We start from the raw sequence: 16882 nt of genomic DNA, 5'->3' as shown, positions 1-16882 counted from the left end.
ATAAGCAGACAACACTTTTGAAAAAAAATTATTGATATTATATACACATATTAAAGCTATAATTATACAAACTGATGGTGTAACAGATAAATATATCACTTAAAAACACAAAAATTAATGGAAAAAATTATTTTAACAAAGTATTCTAAATTTTATAATGTTCGTCTTGTTTCGAAACTTTGAAAATATATTTGACTGCTTTAGATTAAGACTATGCAAGCATATGTTATAACAAATAAAAATTATCAGTAAAAAACAAATTTATAAATTTTTAATAAAATTGTAATTCAAGTTTTTAAAATTTTTTTTTAAAATATACTCGACTGCCTGAGAATTCACCAGTTTTTCGTAATTAAACGGATTGTCATGTTGACCAACAGAACCTGAATCGAATTGGTAAAATAAAGCATCCACTCTCCAGACATTTGACGATTCTCTAAAAAAGAGCAAATATTTTTATAATTTATCGTTGAAAAAATATAATAATAATAAGTACTATTACTTTTATAAAATAAACTAAAAATGAAATATTTCTATCATATTTCATTTTTAGTTTATTTTATAAAAGAAAAACCAAGAAATATTAATTTGTCATCATCTTCAGGTTTTCATCTGTAGATGTCGAGAAAGAATTCTCAATAAAGACAGTTCTGTCACTTGAATATTTTTAGTCGGAATTTCAATCTTTTGTTCAACTCATTGTGGTTTTATATTTATTATACCCCTGAATAAACAAAACAAAAATCATGAGAACAAATAAGATCTTCATAAAACAATAAACATACAAATTAAGAAAAGTTACATTATACATTTATATACAATGTTTAATATCTGATACTGCATGTATCAAATAGGTTCCTGAAAAGTTTTCCAAAACTTTTTCGTATCATTATTTTAAATATAAAATACTATAAGTTGGTGGGCAAAGGTTAGCAAATAACTTTTAATTACAGCTAATTAAAATTAAAAACACTTTTTTTTATTAATTTCTTTGTTAGTTATTTTTCTTTTACGCCTTACAATCAGTAGTATTATTTGTATGATGTATTAACTGATTTTAAGGCTCTGATGATTTAATATAACTTTTAATACACAACTGGTTATACTCATTTGAACCTCATACTCATTTTGATTAAAAGTTCTATTAATCATCAGAGTCTTAAAATCAGTTTTAATTTAGAACTAACAATTTAAGCCTTATAATCAATTACAATCAGCATATATATTATAATATATTTTATTATTAACTTGACAAATATGACACAAAAAAATTAAACTTCAAACAATTTTTTAATAAGAAAGTGTATTTATAAAACAAAATAATGTTAAAAGTTTAAATGTTAAAACCAAATTACAATACGTTATAGATAAAACCAAATCGAAAATAGATTTAAATCATTGCAACAAAGTCATTATAAAAGTAACATTATAGATTTTACGATTTTAATGTTACTCATTTTTCTAATTTGCATCATTATTTCTAAGATTTCAAATACTGCCTCTTGTTTTCTGCAATGTATTAAATTAAATGCCACACTTAGCGATGTGCTGACAAGAAGAACTTCAACTAAGTTTGCACAAGGAATAGAAAATTTATCAAATCTAACTGCAAAATCTCCATTTTTGTATTGAAGACGAATCATTTTCTATAATTAAATAAATGAAATATATCAATATAAGTTATTTTTAATGTTAATCAAAAAAATAAAATAAAATTCATAAAAGCTTTTTTTAATATATGTATTCAAAAACAACTTATATATTAAAAATATATAAATAATATATCAAAAACAACAACTTCTAAGTGCATACAGTTATATGATGGGAATGGGATTTCAAGGCTTAACAATCACTTTAAACTAAATTTTTATTATTATTATTATTATCAATTTTATTTCAAATGATTAAAGAAACTTTGAAAAAAATATTCAAATGATGTAGTGGTAGCCTGTTTGATCCCTCATTTCGCCACTTGTAGTCAGGGCCGGATTTATATACCAGGAGGCCCTAGGCAGAATAAGATATTTGGGCTCTTATTACTCATAAATACCAAAATTTGGCTAAAACTAAAACTAAATAAACATAAAGATTCCTATTGGTAAATCCGGCCCTGCTTGATGTACTACGTTTAACTTGTTTTTCCATGTAGTACATTAAAGCTTGTGTTTTTCTTCAAAGCTTGTGAATTTAAAGAGTTGAGAGAGGTTTGTACCAACAACTTAAAAATGTAGCTCCCTAGGCTTTGGGGAGGGAGGGGGTTGAATTCAATAAAATTATAACTTTAAAGTTAAACTAACCTTTTCAGTAAATTCTGCCCATTTTTTGACGACATCTAGCCACAATAAATTGAAATCCAATTAAATTTGATTCAGAAGAAGCCATGGTAGGGTTTACCATCTTTACTAGATTAAGAAGAGATAAATATCTCTTTAAAAAAGGGCCCCATTTCAAACAAATATTTCTAAGAGAATCTTTTAGTAAAACCTGAACCCCTTCAAAGCCTAATCCATTATCCTTGTACGGCGAGTTCTTATTCAATTCATAAACTTGTAGCATTCTCTTGCTTTCATTATATACCTAGAAAAATATCATTTTTGTATGAATAGGTAAAAAATAATGTTAAGTGAAGAAACAAGGTTCTTACATTTTCAGCTGACAAAAAATAGGACTTGAATAACTCTAACTCTGTCGAAAAGCCAACAGTTTCTCTTGCATTATTCCGTTGCATGAAAGTTGTTTCCATTAAAACTTCTGCTTCAAGTGAGGTTTGAACATTGTTTGAAACTGTGACAAGCTAAAATATTTGATTAAAATATATCATAAACATTAGTACAACCAAAAAAAATATTGATTTACAAAGCAGATATAAAGTTTTTTTTTTGTAAGTTAACATCCATATTTCCTCACTTGTGGTTTGGATGATTCTCCATAGTGAGATATAAATGGCATTAACTAAAGCTTTAAACCAGATGCCCTGTCTGACAGTAACATGAAGCAGGTTATACTAGATTAAATACAAATTTTTTGTATCAATCTAGATGAGAGAATAGTAAACTAGACTTACATATGCCTCATTTGCAACTTCTAATACTTCATTTGTATTGCTTTTAAGTCTTAAAGGTTGACTGATATCGCTGTCACTTACTGCTCTAAAATAGATTAGAACACAATATAAATATATGATCGCATTATAAAACAAAATATTTACTGAAATATTAACATGTATATTTTACATATTGGTTACTGAAATATCATTATATATATTTTAATATTACGTTATGAAAATAATATATATATATATATATATATATATATATATATATATATATATATATATATATATATATATATATATATATATATATATATAAATATTATATTATTTTAATATATTAAACAAAATTATTAATATTTGTCATTATTAACAAAAATAAAAGCAGGAGAATTTTAGGAGAAATGACAATTTTTCTTTTTATGGATATTTGAGGAGGTTTTAAATTTTTAAAGATTTTTAAGGAGGAGTGTGAACACTTTTATAATCAAACATAGTTTATGGAACATCTCAAAGATATAAACATAATAATTAAGCATAAAAAAAGGTTAAAATACCTTTTTATTGCCTTTGTCATAGCAGCTTTTGCATATTTCTTTCGATTTTCAATGACAGAAGCACAATTCATTTTTCTTCTATAATTTTTAAACCTGTTAATAATTCTCTCGTGGAAGCATTTCTAGTAGTAAAAAAATTTATTTTATATATATATATATATATATATATATATATATATATATCGTATATAGTCAATTAAGTCAATTAGTCAAAAGTTAGTTTGAAAAATCAAACAATTGATTTAACAGGTTTTGTATAGTTTTGCTTCATTATTATTTAAATGTGATATTAAAATATCAAAAACTATTAAGAATTACTTTATAATTTTATTAAAATTTCATTCAAAATAAATTAAAAATCATATATTAAATATATTTTTTTAAATTTATTTTGAATGTTTAAATAAATTGAAATTTAAGTAACTAAATAATTTAGTTATTTAAATTTATCCAAGATTTACTCAATTTATTTAAAAGTCATAACACAACTATTACAAACATCTTTTATAATAGCTAATATAGATTTTTAATGCAAGGATAAAATATTTTTAAACAACAAATTATTATTATGTAATTTATTTAATTCAACCACTACAGCGCAAATTAACTTACTGAATATTGAATAGCTCTAAACTCTGGGTACTTCTCTTGCACAACCATCACCAGCTCATTTAATTGAACTCCATTTATATATCTATAATTTTGATAAAAACAATTTACAGTAAGAACTTAGAGTTTAAACATAATTTAGATAAAAAATCAATATAATACAAATAAAAACACACGGATTTTGTTGATCAATGTATTCCATTACTTTATGAAAAATGAGCCCAACCCAGTGGTTCATAAATTGACCATCTGCTACTATTGATTTGGCATCAAGTATACCACATTTAAGCCTTGCTTCCACAATTGAATCTGTTGGAATTTCAAATTTCAAACCAGGCCATTGTTTTGAAGAAATACTTTCATCTCTCTTAACTTCTTCTGATGCAGTTATTATTTGCCTTGTCACTTGATGCTCCAAAAAAACTAGTTTCAAATTATTGTTTGTAACTAAAAAATCTAGGGTTTCTCCATCATCAATTTCTGCACCAGAACCATCATACAATTGTAGCAAATTGCTGGACGAGCATTGCAACTTATTGCCACATTTTCACAGCAAATCAGAATACGAAGTATACAGAATAACTTTGATTGTATCCCCTTTTTGCACATTAATTGATTGCATCTGCAAATAAAGGTAGATGTTAATATATAATGCAAAAAGAGTTAAAAGTAAATCAGATATATTATCATTAACTATCATTAATATAACACATTAATATAACTTAATATATATTCATTATATTATATATAATCATTATATATAACCATTAATATAACACATTAATATAACTTACATCTCTACCTACCTGTAATAAGTGACCAGGGCCCCGGCTAAAAACATTCCTTAGTTAATTAATTTCATAGTTAATTTCACAATTTCATAATTAATTTCATAGTTAATTAATTAATTATCCGGAAAGAACAAAGTAGATCAGATGGATATATGATGTCTTTAAAAGATTGGAAAAGAATCGATGATCTTAGAGAGAGTTTGAGAGTAGTAATTATATTAATAGTGTGTATCAGAGAAGATGATAATGATGACAGTGATTAAGATGATGATGATGATCATCATCATCAACTGTATGCTTGATGATGATAACAATGATGATGATAATCATCATCATCAATGATTAAGATGCTGCTGCTGATGATCATCATCGATGATTAAGATGCTGATGATGATGATCATCATCAACATCTTAATCATCGTCATCAAATGCAGCCCCAGTCAACAGAGGTGGACCAGATCCACCTGGACCAGAGGTGTGCGGGGAAGTTTGCCAGGGTTTTTTAATCTTGGCTCTCAGTGGCCCTGTTTATCTGTTTCAAATACTGTACCCTAAAAATAACTCATTGGGATTATATATCAAAATACCTTACATATGAAATATGTACTTACATACATACTTAATATGTTATATTAATAATAATTTTTTATAATTACTAAAATATATATATATATATATATATATATATATATATATATATATATTTTACATTTTTACTACATGAGACTTGTCTCAGTTTTTAACCCTGTCCCATTTTAACCCTGTATTATTGTGTTTTAACTAGTTTTGTTAGTTTTTAAATAAAATAAATTAATCACTAAAGGCAGAAATAACAACTCATAATAAATATTCATATGATAAATAATCGGACAATAAAATCTTATTCTCTTATTTTAACAGATTTAGATGAACTTAATTTAAGAGAAAAAATGTCAAGTAAAGAAAATAAGTTTTTATGATGCTCTACAACATACGAGTTAACCAAAGGAAAAAATGATATTGCTGTTTCTTGGCACATTGCATACCAAACATTGTTAATAGACATCAAATAATTTATTTTAACTGCTTTTTCTTCGCTTAGAATCAAATAAGAAGATACTGTCAACTGTTTTCCCTGGACTGTTAATGTTTTTGTATGAAAAATTGTGTTTAAATTTGGTTCAAACGGTTCAAGAAGTACTTCTTGAGCATGATGAAGAGATATCTTTGCATATGAGATGGAGCCTGAAAAATAAAACATTTTTATTATATTGCATGAAAATAAACAAATAAGTAGCTCATCAATTATTATGATTGCAGCTTACCTGGAACAATTTCATTACTTCTTTCAAGAAGACGTCTACAAGTTTCATGCATTTGAAATCTTTTTGAAAATAAATATATAGGATTTTTGAATTGCTGACAAACTCTTGCTAGCTTTTTAAAAATCTGATGTCGTTGTTCAAAACGCATGCAGCAGAAAGTTTTCATTGTTCCCATGTAGCTTGAAAGGTCGGGATAATGTGTGATAAAATGGAGCTTTGCTGCTACTCTAGTGCCGTTAAATAATGTTTTGATATAGTTAACAAGTTGTGGAATCAGAAAATGCAATGATTCAATATGTTCATTACAACGGCTGCTTAATATCAATAAAATATTACAATGGATAATGATCATATCCCAATAAGGTGCATCTTCGTCATTAAAATTATCAAAAAGAAACAATGGCAAACATAATGAAATGGTTAGCATCTCACTAGCAGTTAGTGCCAGCTTTGATGTCATATAAGTTGATGTCAATATTAAATTCACTGGCAATTTTAGATCTCTTAGCAATAAATTCATACCAAGCAATGTTAGTTTTCACTTGATTATATACTGATTCAAAAATGTTGAAATTACAACATGGCTTATTCCTTCCAAAAAATCATGCATAAAATCACTTGGAAAAAATGCAGGCAAAAATACATATGGTAAGTGTAAAAACGGAGATAAATACAGACATCCATGTTGTTGTTTTGTACTATCAACAATGTAAGATTCGTGAGTTCTTTGAAATACATTTGTGTTTTCCTGTCTAACACAGAAGTAACAATGTCTACATATGTATCCACTATGAAAATGTGATTGCAAACCAAAAAGTGGATGAGCTGTTAAATTGTCAGCAGCCATAAAACATGCAATTACATGATACTCTTCATCATTTACACAAAATGTATTAAATAATAAGTTGAACAAGTCATCAATAATTGGCTGGCAAAACTCATAGAGTGTAATTTTTTTAACCACTTTAAAATTAGACAATGAAGCTAAATGATAATTGCCCATTTTAGATGCATTGTTCTTTTGATTTAAAATAGAAAAATAAATTGCTAATATTTTATGTATACCCCTGCTGGTGCCTAATGGGTTACATACTTCTAACTCATCTGAATACAAACCAATGTATACTGTTTTGTTTGGATCTGAAAATGGTAGTATAGAACTTTGAAAGTAGCTTGATTTTGAAAAAGATAAAGAATCTGGGTGCAAAATTGTTTGACCTTTCAGAATACTTTTTAGGTTTTCTCCAAGAGGTACATGATAAAAAAAATCCGCGCCAACAGTAACTTTCACTGCTTTTACATGACCCAATCCACCTAAATAAGCATCAAATTTATCTGGGCTCATACAATGTGATAAACATAAATCAATGCTGTTGTCACTTTGAAGTTTATACAGGAAACATTGTGCATATGGGTTGTGAACTGATATGCCAGTCTGTTGCAAAAAACTTTCAAACGATCTACAAACATCACCCAATATAGCTTTAACTGAATCACCGTGCAGTAACTTTTTAGAAGTTTTTTCAGAAACTAAATGATAATTCATCGTTATCATAAAAAACCTTTTCATTTCATCAAACATGTCAAATATATCAGTTGACTGGTCTGCATATTTATCAGATAATCTTATACTATTACAAATTGGCAAATCCAATTGAATAGCGGACTCAATCTGAATCTGTGTAGTTATATGTTTCAGTTCATCTTGATGCCTTCTATAAACATGATTTTTTGCAACAATGTAGTTTACAAATTCAACAGAACAAAGATAACACGGTATTCTAAAAAAATTACATGTGTTAAAGAGTTTTTAAGTTATATAAATCAAATATATTTATTAAACATATAACACACACATAATATAACATGTCTATATAACACACACATAAAAATTTAAAAGTTATTATTTAAATGTTTGACAGCTGAAATATATATAATATATATATATATATATATATATATATATATATATATATATATATATATATATATATATATATATATATATATATATATATATATATATATAAATATATATATGTAATTTATATTTATTATATATTTATTTATAATATCAAAAGTATTATATTATATCATCGAAAGAGATATAATATAATACTTTTGATAAGAAAGATAGACAGATATGTATATTTAATTTTTTTCAATTTATGCTTCGATATAAGTTAAAAAAACTCACATACAATTGTTTTTATTCCTAAAGATCTTCACACTGTATAAAAAATATATGGTAATCCGCTAATAATTTATTGACTATCTGAATGTCGATTTCAGTATTCCATATATTTGGAATGAACTGAAACAAATAATCAGTTAGAAAACAATTCTTTATAGAAAAATATAATCTAGAAATCATAACTGCCTAATTATTTAATCATTTGTTGCAATGTTTTCATTTGATTTCAGCAAAAGCTTCTAATAAAATATAAAGTTGCGCGCAAAACATATCAATGTTTTGGGTTAACCATGATGGCGACTGAATTTCAAAAGTGGCTTCAGCGCGTTTTATATAAAATATAAACTATGCCGTCTCCTGTTATTAAACCTCCTTGATATATATATATATATATATATATATATATATATATATATATATATATATATATATACAGGCCCGGATTAAGGCGTAAGCAGTGTAGGCTTCAGCCTACACAACCACGGATTTAGGGGCACGGGCACTACATACTATCCTTTTTTTTTTTTTTTTAAACTAGAAAAATTGTACAATCTGTAAAATAATTATTGACAATAAGCACAATACTATCCTGATGTTATTTTTATTTAAATAATATCGGAAATTTGAAATAGTAATAATCAATGCGTTTTGTCGTGCGGTCTTCTAAACCTCGTTTTATTTTTAGATTGTTATTTTTCCGTAGAACCGGTCGCACACCGATAACGTATGTGGAGCCGCAGACGGCAGACAATGCCAGTGCGTTTACTTATTTATATTTGTCGTAGCTCGCCGCCGATGGTCAAAAATTTGGTAAAAAATTATTTATAATATTTTAACCAAATTATTACCAATTTTTTAAAATTTTTTTAAAAAATTTTTTTTATTTAAAATATTTTAAATGATTTTATAAAATATTAAATAGTATTAGTATACACGCGTCACGTGCATCGAAAATTCCTCCGTTTGATCGTAGGTATGTTTTGTTAACACTATTGTAACTTGTAAATTTAAATTATAAAGGTTTTACTTTAGTGCGAGTAGTGCGTTTTATATATAGTTTAGTGTTCGATATTTATGTAAAAATGGATCAGAAACGACATATTAGTGGAGCCCAAGCGAGAAAGCGTGTAATTTTTAAAAAAGAAAAAGAAGTGATTTTACTAAGTAAAATGCCTAGGTTAAATAATTTTTTCAAACAAATAAATAACATTACCCCTAGTTGTGTTGAAGATAATAAACTAGAATCTTCAAATGTTATAATTATTACTAATAATTGTTCTACTACTTCTACTTCTATTCAATGTACTGCGTCTTCTTCAGATCAATCAGTTGTTGATGTAAATCAGGAATCAGAAAAATCTGAGCTAAATGTCATTCCTAATCCTCTTACGCAGAATAATACAAATAATTTTAAAGATCCAGCAGATTGGACAAATAGTAATATATGTCGTAATTATATTGCAAAATTTGGATATGATCAGAACATTGATGCAGATTTTACCTCATCAAAACGATCTTATTCTGATTATGATCGTTATTGTAGTAAATCAATCTTTACAAAAAATCGAAAAAACGGAGAAAATGTTTCACGGAAATGGCTTGTTTATTCAATTTCAAAATTTAAATTATTTTGTGCTTCATGCAAATTATTTGGATGCAGTACTCAACTGGGAGATACTGGATTTAATGATTGGAAAAATGGACATTTACTTATTTCCAGGCACGAAAATTCTTTGGCACATAAAAATAATACATTAAGTTTTATTACATTACAAAGTGATGTAGGTAGAATTGACACTCAATTGGCAACACAAGTGACTGATGAAATGAATTACTGGAAAGCTGTTCTTCATCGAATTGTTGAAGTAATTAAATTTCTCGGTGCAAAAGGTTTATCATTCAGAGGTGATAATGAACAATTTAACAAAATTAACAATGGGAACTTTTTGGGAACGTTAGAGTTACTTGCTAAATTTGACCCTTTTATTGCTCAACATATAGAAAAATATGGGAATAGAGGGAAAGGAACTCCGTCTTATTTATCATCCACAATCTATGAAGAACTTTTACTTTTGATGAAGAATGATATAATTAAAATTATATTAAAAGAATTAAAAGCAGCCTAGTATTATTCTTTAATTGTTGATTCTACACCTGATATTGCAAACGTCGATCAACTTGTTATTGTATTAAGATATGTTTTACCTAGTGGTGTACCTGCAGAAAGATTTTTAATATTCATTCCAAACAGTGGTCATAAATCTGAAGAAATGAGCAATGTTGTAATGGATTTTCTTAATTCACACAATATACCAATTGAAAATTGTCGTGGCCAGAGCTACGACAATGCCAGAAATATGTCAGGTCAATATTCTGGATTGCAGTCAAGAATTAAAAGTTTTAATTCATTTGCAGAGTATGTACCATGTTCTGCACATTCTCTTAACTTGGTCGGAACGTGTGCAGCAGAAAGTTGTAATTCTGCTACTTCATTTTTTATGCTTCTCCAGGAACTATACAATTTTTTTTCTAGTTCTACTGCACGTTGGGACATTTTAAAAACATATTTGAAGAAAAATCTTAGTGTAAAAAATTTATCAGTAACTCGCTGGAGTGCTCGTTTTGATGCTTGCCATGCTTTATTTAATTCTTATGCATTTATAATTGAAGCTTTGCATAGTATAGTTGATAATCAGAAAGAAAAAGCTGTATATAATTTAGAAGCTAATGGGTTGCTTGCAAGATTAAAAACTTTAGAAACTGGTTTAATGATATGCATATGGAATTCAATATTAAACAGGTATTTTTCACTCTATAAATTAATTATTTTTAAATAATAAATTATGCTTTCATTTATTTTATTTTATTAGGGTTAGCTTAATAGATAAATAAATTAATATAAAGTTTAACATGATTTTAGTTTTAATGCTACAAATAAAAACTTACAATCAACTGACATTGATCTTCATACAGTATTAGACCTATATAATGGCCTTGAAAATTACTTGGTACAGATCAGAGATGATTTTGATGTTTTTGAAAATAAGGCTGTAGAAATTACTGATTGTTCGGAGTATGCCAAAGATTCCAAGAGAAAAAAAAAGAGAAAGGTATGTTTAACTTATTAATTTTAAAATACACATAAAATAATTTGAAAAAAGTCATAAACATTAACAGCATTAAAAACTATTTTTTTTTTAGGCTATGGCTGATGAATCAAGATCTCAACCTCTCACAGAAATCACAGGGAAAATAGATTTTATTAGAAATGTATATTATGTGATCATTGATACTCTTAAATATCAACTTAGTTCAAGAAGACAAGCTTATGAAAAAATATCAGATATTTATGGGTGTATACCCACATTGTATAAAACACCGAGTTCTATTATTATAAGGAACCCATGTGAAACTTTGGCAAAATATTTTATTGATGATGTTGAAAACTCAAGCTTACTTATAGATGAGTGTATTCTTTTTTCAAAATTAATTTCCACGGATAAAAATGTAAAATCTGTTCTCTCTATGTATAAGTACATCAAGACCAAAGAATTAGAGTGTATGTTTCCAAATTTAGAAGTAGTTATGCATATGTACCTTAGTACAGCAGTTTCAAACTGCTCAGGCGAAAGAGCTTTTTCTGTACTTAAAAGAGTAAAATCCTACTTGAGGTCAACCATGAAGGAGGAAAGACTGAATGCATTAGCAATATTTAGCATTGAAGCAGAATTGGTTGAAAAATTAGATTTTAATGATACTATTAACACATTTGCCCATCAAACAGCAAGAAAAAGAAAAGTATAAAATAATGGTTTGTTACTTTTTGTAATATGATTATTTTATATTTTTATATATCTAAAATATATTTTGTTTAATTTTAATTTTATGTTTTTATTTGTTTTCACATAGGCATTATATACATGTACATATTGATGTGGCTAATAAACCTAAAATAAAGTTTTATTATTTATTCAAGTATCGAGTAGAGAATTATGTAAAAAAAAAATTATAATTGGGGGCACCAAATTTTTTACAGCCTATGGGCACTGTAGACCTTAATCCGGGCCTGTATATATATATATATATATATATATATATATATATATATATATATATATATATATATATATATATATATATATATATATATATATATTATATATATATATATATATATATATATATATATATATATATATATATATATGTATGTATATATGTAAATATATATTATATGTGTGTGTATATATATTTTGTTTAAATAATGAAAAGTTAAAGTACTTTTGTCCATAATGGATTCGATTGTAGTGAGATTGCAAATTACCAACAGATTTGCAACTAAATGAACACTTTACACAAGGAAAAGCCATTATAAATATTTTTCGCGCCAAATGACAAAGATACTATTCCAGATAACTTTTCACTGGCACTAAAAAAATTTTTGTATGCATATTTTTTTATCATATGTTGAAAAGGTGTCGAATTCGACACCTTTTCACGCCAACACCTTTTTTTTTAAACGCTAACACCTATTTCCAAAACAGTTCGCAATTTTTTGTATTCAACACATATTTCATGAACACGAACACCTATATAGGTGTCCGCGTTCGTTTTATCAACACTTTTTACGCTAACACCTTTTTTTTTATACATTAACACCTTTTTCCGATACAGTGTAGCGGCCGTTCTCTCATATCGTTTTGCTCTATTAACATTTAAATGATATGATGTTAAAAAATTAAAAGCGAAAATAAATTAATTTATAATTTTATGACAATTTATTTCAAAAAACTTAATTATTACCATATTTCGCCTAAATCGACTTTAAGTCGACTTAAGAAAAGTTAATAGTCAATTTAGTCGACAATCGAATTATTTAATAGTTGTAACAACATAAATATTATCTGCTTGGAAAACTACGGGGCTAAAAAAATCTTCAAAACTAAAACAAACGTTGTATAATAAATACTTAAAAACGAAATCCGAAAAACTTAAACAAAAGTACAAAAACTACAAAATTTATTTTGAAAAACTCCTCAAAAATTGCTGAAAAAATTATTTTTCTAAATTTCTAACGCAGCACAAATATACTTAAAACGTGTCTGGGAATATATGAAAGAAATTACAGGAAAGCAAAAAGTAATTTCAACCTCTCTGTCACTTGCACTAAAAGTTGGAAATAAAATAGTTTATGATACTAATGAAACTGCGACTGAATTAAACAATTTTTTTTCCGCAATAGGAACAAATTAATCAAACAAAATCCTTTTAATAAATTACAAATTATCAGATCACAACCAATTCTTTGAATTTTACTAACGCTTGAGAAATTTGCTTTTAGATCGAAATAAAAAAGGAAGAAATAAAACAGTAAGACCTGACCATATAAATGGAAATTATTGTCTCTTATGATGTCATGAAAGATATTCTTTACAAAATCTTTAAAACATCCATTAAACAAGGTTCTTTCCCAGCTCTCTGAAAATAGCAAAGTAATTCCTATCTTTAAAACAGGAAATCCAACTAATATAACAAATTATTGATCTATTTCTGTTCTTCCGGTTATTTTTTTATACCTAATTCATACCTAATTAACTCTAAGTTGGTTCAAAATTTATATCTCCAACCAAAAACAATTTATTCACTCATCAATATTTTTTCTAATGAAGTTGCAAGAAGCATTGAAATTATATACAAACCTAGAGGTATTTTAAACAAAAACCAATTAACACAATTTTTCTACTTTTTTATTCATTGGCATATAAATTATGCAAATATTTTATGGGGAAGTACACATAAAAATAAACTAAAATTTCTTTATCGGAATCAGAAATACGCAGAGTTTCTGCGTGTCGATAACATCAGAAACACGCAGCTCGCGTAATAAATCTTAAAAAATGTTTTTCGTACTCTGAACTGTTTTTTAAAGAAATGGGCGCTTTAAATGTTTATCAACTAAATGTATTTGATGTTTTATATTTCATGTCTAAATGTAAAGAACATATATCCCCCAATGTTTTATTAAATCCTTACAAAAATAAACCCCACACCAAATATAAACTACGTAATAACAACTTTCTAAAAAAACCTATTTGCAAAGATAAACAAGCTCAATTTTGCATATTTTCTCACTCTAATATTTAGATAATCTTTACCACTATGAATCATGAACTTGACAACCTAAATGAATGGTTTAAAGCCAACAAACTCTCTCTGAACACAACTAAAATCAAATATACTCTCTTTTCTAAACCTTTTAAATGCCCTTAAAACTCCCGGATATTTCAATAGAAAAAATCAAGCTGCAACATTTGTCCAACCAGAATCCAACAAAATGTCCAACCGACATTCTGTGTTAAATTCTCAGATATGTTTTTACGTGCATCTTAAAAAAATATAAACAAGCAAGCTGCCTTTTATTTGATGCTAATAAATACACCAGTGCCAATGCACTGCTAAGAAAGCTTAGAGCGCTAAATGTTTATCAAATAAATATTTATAGCATTCTTTTATTCGTGTTTAGATTAAATTCTTAATTGCTTAATTCTTTCGAATTAATTGCTTAATTCTTTTGAAGACCTTTTCTTTATTATAGATCATACATATCAAACAAAGCTTTCATTGATTAATTATCAGGTACGAAAAACTTTGTTAAAACAATCCGAATTCTCAATAACTTACCGAGGGCTTCATTTGTGGAACTCATTTCTCCTAAATAATAGTAAAACTAAAATTTCAATTAAAACTTTTAAAAGTATCTTTAAAAAACAGTTGCTTGATTATCGCGTAATAGTCTTAAATTCTATTTTATTTTGAATTTTTATCCTATTCTCTTTTATTTTTCAACTTTTTGTTAAAAAGCACTCTTTACATGATTACTTATTTTTAAATTTTATATTTTTAAATTTTAAGTTGAATTGTATTCAGAGAAAAAAATATGACAATTTTTATTGATTGAGTGATTGATATTTATTAGAACACCAAAAACATGTTCTAAAGGATACGAAGGCCCATAAAAAGATGGACACTAACAGCGTGCCTATAAGTAAATAAAAATAAATAAAATAAAATAAAATGTTACTACAAAACCAACAACAAAATTATAAAGAAACAAATAGTTGTTCTTTTAAAAATAAGTATTTGTTGGAATCAAATTATTTCATTTTATTTTTAAATGTTAAAATATTGTTTGCATTTACAGCTTCCGAGGTCATATTGTTTCTCATATCAGCAGCTCGGTAACAAAAACTATATTTTTTTAAATCCAAGCGACAAAATTGACCATTGTTACTCCTTTGTCCTCTGAGTTTGAAGACCAAGCGAAAGTACACTCACCTAATTTATAGTTAACCTTTGCATAATGAGGGAGGTGCTACTTTAAGTGCAAACCAATTACTTTTTAGTAGTATAATTATTTTTAGTATAATTTTTTTAAATGTAATTTTTTTATTGTATGTTTTTAATATTGTTTTATATATATATAAAACAATATTAAAATCATATTATATAAAAATTGATAAGCATATCAAAAATCTATAATTTCTATTTAGTACATTTCAAATAAATAAAAATACACTTTTTACCTAAATATAATTTTTTACTACTAATGAATAATAGAAGCAATTTTTTAGAGCATTTTTTATAACATGGATGTTATAAAAAATGTCACGATTGTAAAATTTAATATAATAATAACTTATGTCAAAACATATGTCAAAAAATAGTGTACCAATTTTTTCTCAAAATGTTTATATTTTCTTCAAATGTTTTTCTTTATGTGCATGCTTTAGATTATATAGGAAAGTAAAATTGTGGCCTGTGTTCATTGAATAACAAATATTATTGTGCACTTTAAAATGAATCGAGGGCTGGAAGAGGTGCAAATGAACTTGCAAGTTGTCTGTATAAACTATTAACTTAACTTCAAGTCCTAATATTAATCTAGTTATTTTATTGTCTGATTCTTTTGTTCCCAGAATATATATCTATTTTTTATGTTCCAGAAATCGCAGCTTTTCTTGTTGGCTTTAATGATAGTTCCTGCTATATATTAGCAAACAATAAATTTAATAATGTTTACATCTGAAAAAAAATTTATTCATACATTTATTTATATAATATAATGTAATTTTATATGCGTTGGTGTTTGTATAGATTGTGTCTAAAAAATAAATATAGGTTATCATCTATTTGACAATATATATATATGTATATATATATATATATATATATATATATATATATATATATATATATATATATATATATATATATATATATATATATATATATATATATATATATATATTGTCAGCCCGGAATGCAAGTCTCTTGATGACTTATATATGCAAATTATTATCAATGTCAATATATTA

The 16882-nt window shown here is 26.2% G+C and overlaps 3 protein-coding genes across 3 annotated transcripts; 1 reads left to right on the top strand and 2 right to left on the bottom strand.

Moving 5' to 3' along the window:
* Window positions 1-2301: 2301 nt before the first annotated feature.
* Window positions 2302-4836, bottom strand: LOC136079943 (uncharacterized). Its single transcript, XM_065796610.1, has 6 exons — window positions 4395-4836; window positions 4222-4303; window positions 3610-3731; window positions 3065-3149; window positions 2645-2794; window positions 2302-2577 (listed from the first exon to the last, which is right to left on the bottom strand). The coding sequence occupies exons 1-6, from the start codon at window positions 4454-4456 to the stop codon at window positions 2302-2304; spliced, it is 777 nt and encodes a 258-aa protein (XP_065652682.1). The 5' UTR covers window positions 4457-4836.
* A 1075-nt stretch (window positions 4837-5911) lies between these two features.
* LOC136080104 (uncharacterized) lies at window positions 5912-8181 on the bottom strand. Its single transcript, XM_065796712.1, has 3 exons — window positions 8168-8181; window positions 6314-8094; window positions 5912-6233 (listed from the first exon to the last, which is right to left on the bottom strand). Exons 1-2 carry the CDS (start codon window positions 8179-8181, stop codon window positions 6852-6854), a joined length of 1257 nt encoding a protein of 418 aa, XP_065652784.1. The 3' UTR covers window positions 5912-6233; window positions 6314-6851.
* A 1408-nt stretch (window positions 8182-9589) lies between these two features.
* LOC136080103 (uncharacterized) lies at window positions 9590-11399 on the top strand. The gene is made up of 3 exons (XM_065796711.1): window positions 9590-10632; window positions 10717-11307; window positions 11378-11399. The coding sequence occupies exons 1-3, from the start codon at window positions 9590-9592 to the stop codon at window positions 11397-11399; spliced, it is 1656 nt and encodes a 551-aa protein (XP_065652783.1).
* The last annotated feature ends 5483 nt before the right edge of the window (window positions 11400-16882 follow it).

The sequence above is a fragment of the Hydra vulgaris genome, chromosome 05 (assembly GCF_038396675.1).
Source record: "Hydra vulgaris chromosome 05, alternate assembly HydraT2T_AEP".
NCBI lineage: Eukaryota > Metazoa > Cnidaria > Hydrozoa > Anthoathecata > Hydridae > Hydra > Hydra vulgaris.
The sequence above is the reverse complement of the archived record's forward strand: the minus strand, read 5'-3'. Positions and strand labels throughout refer to the sequence as shown.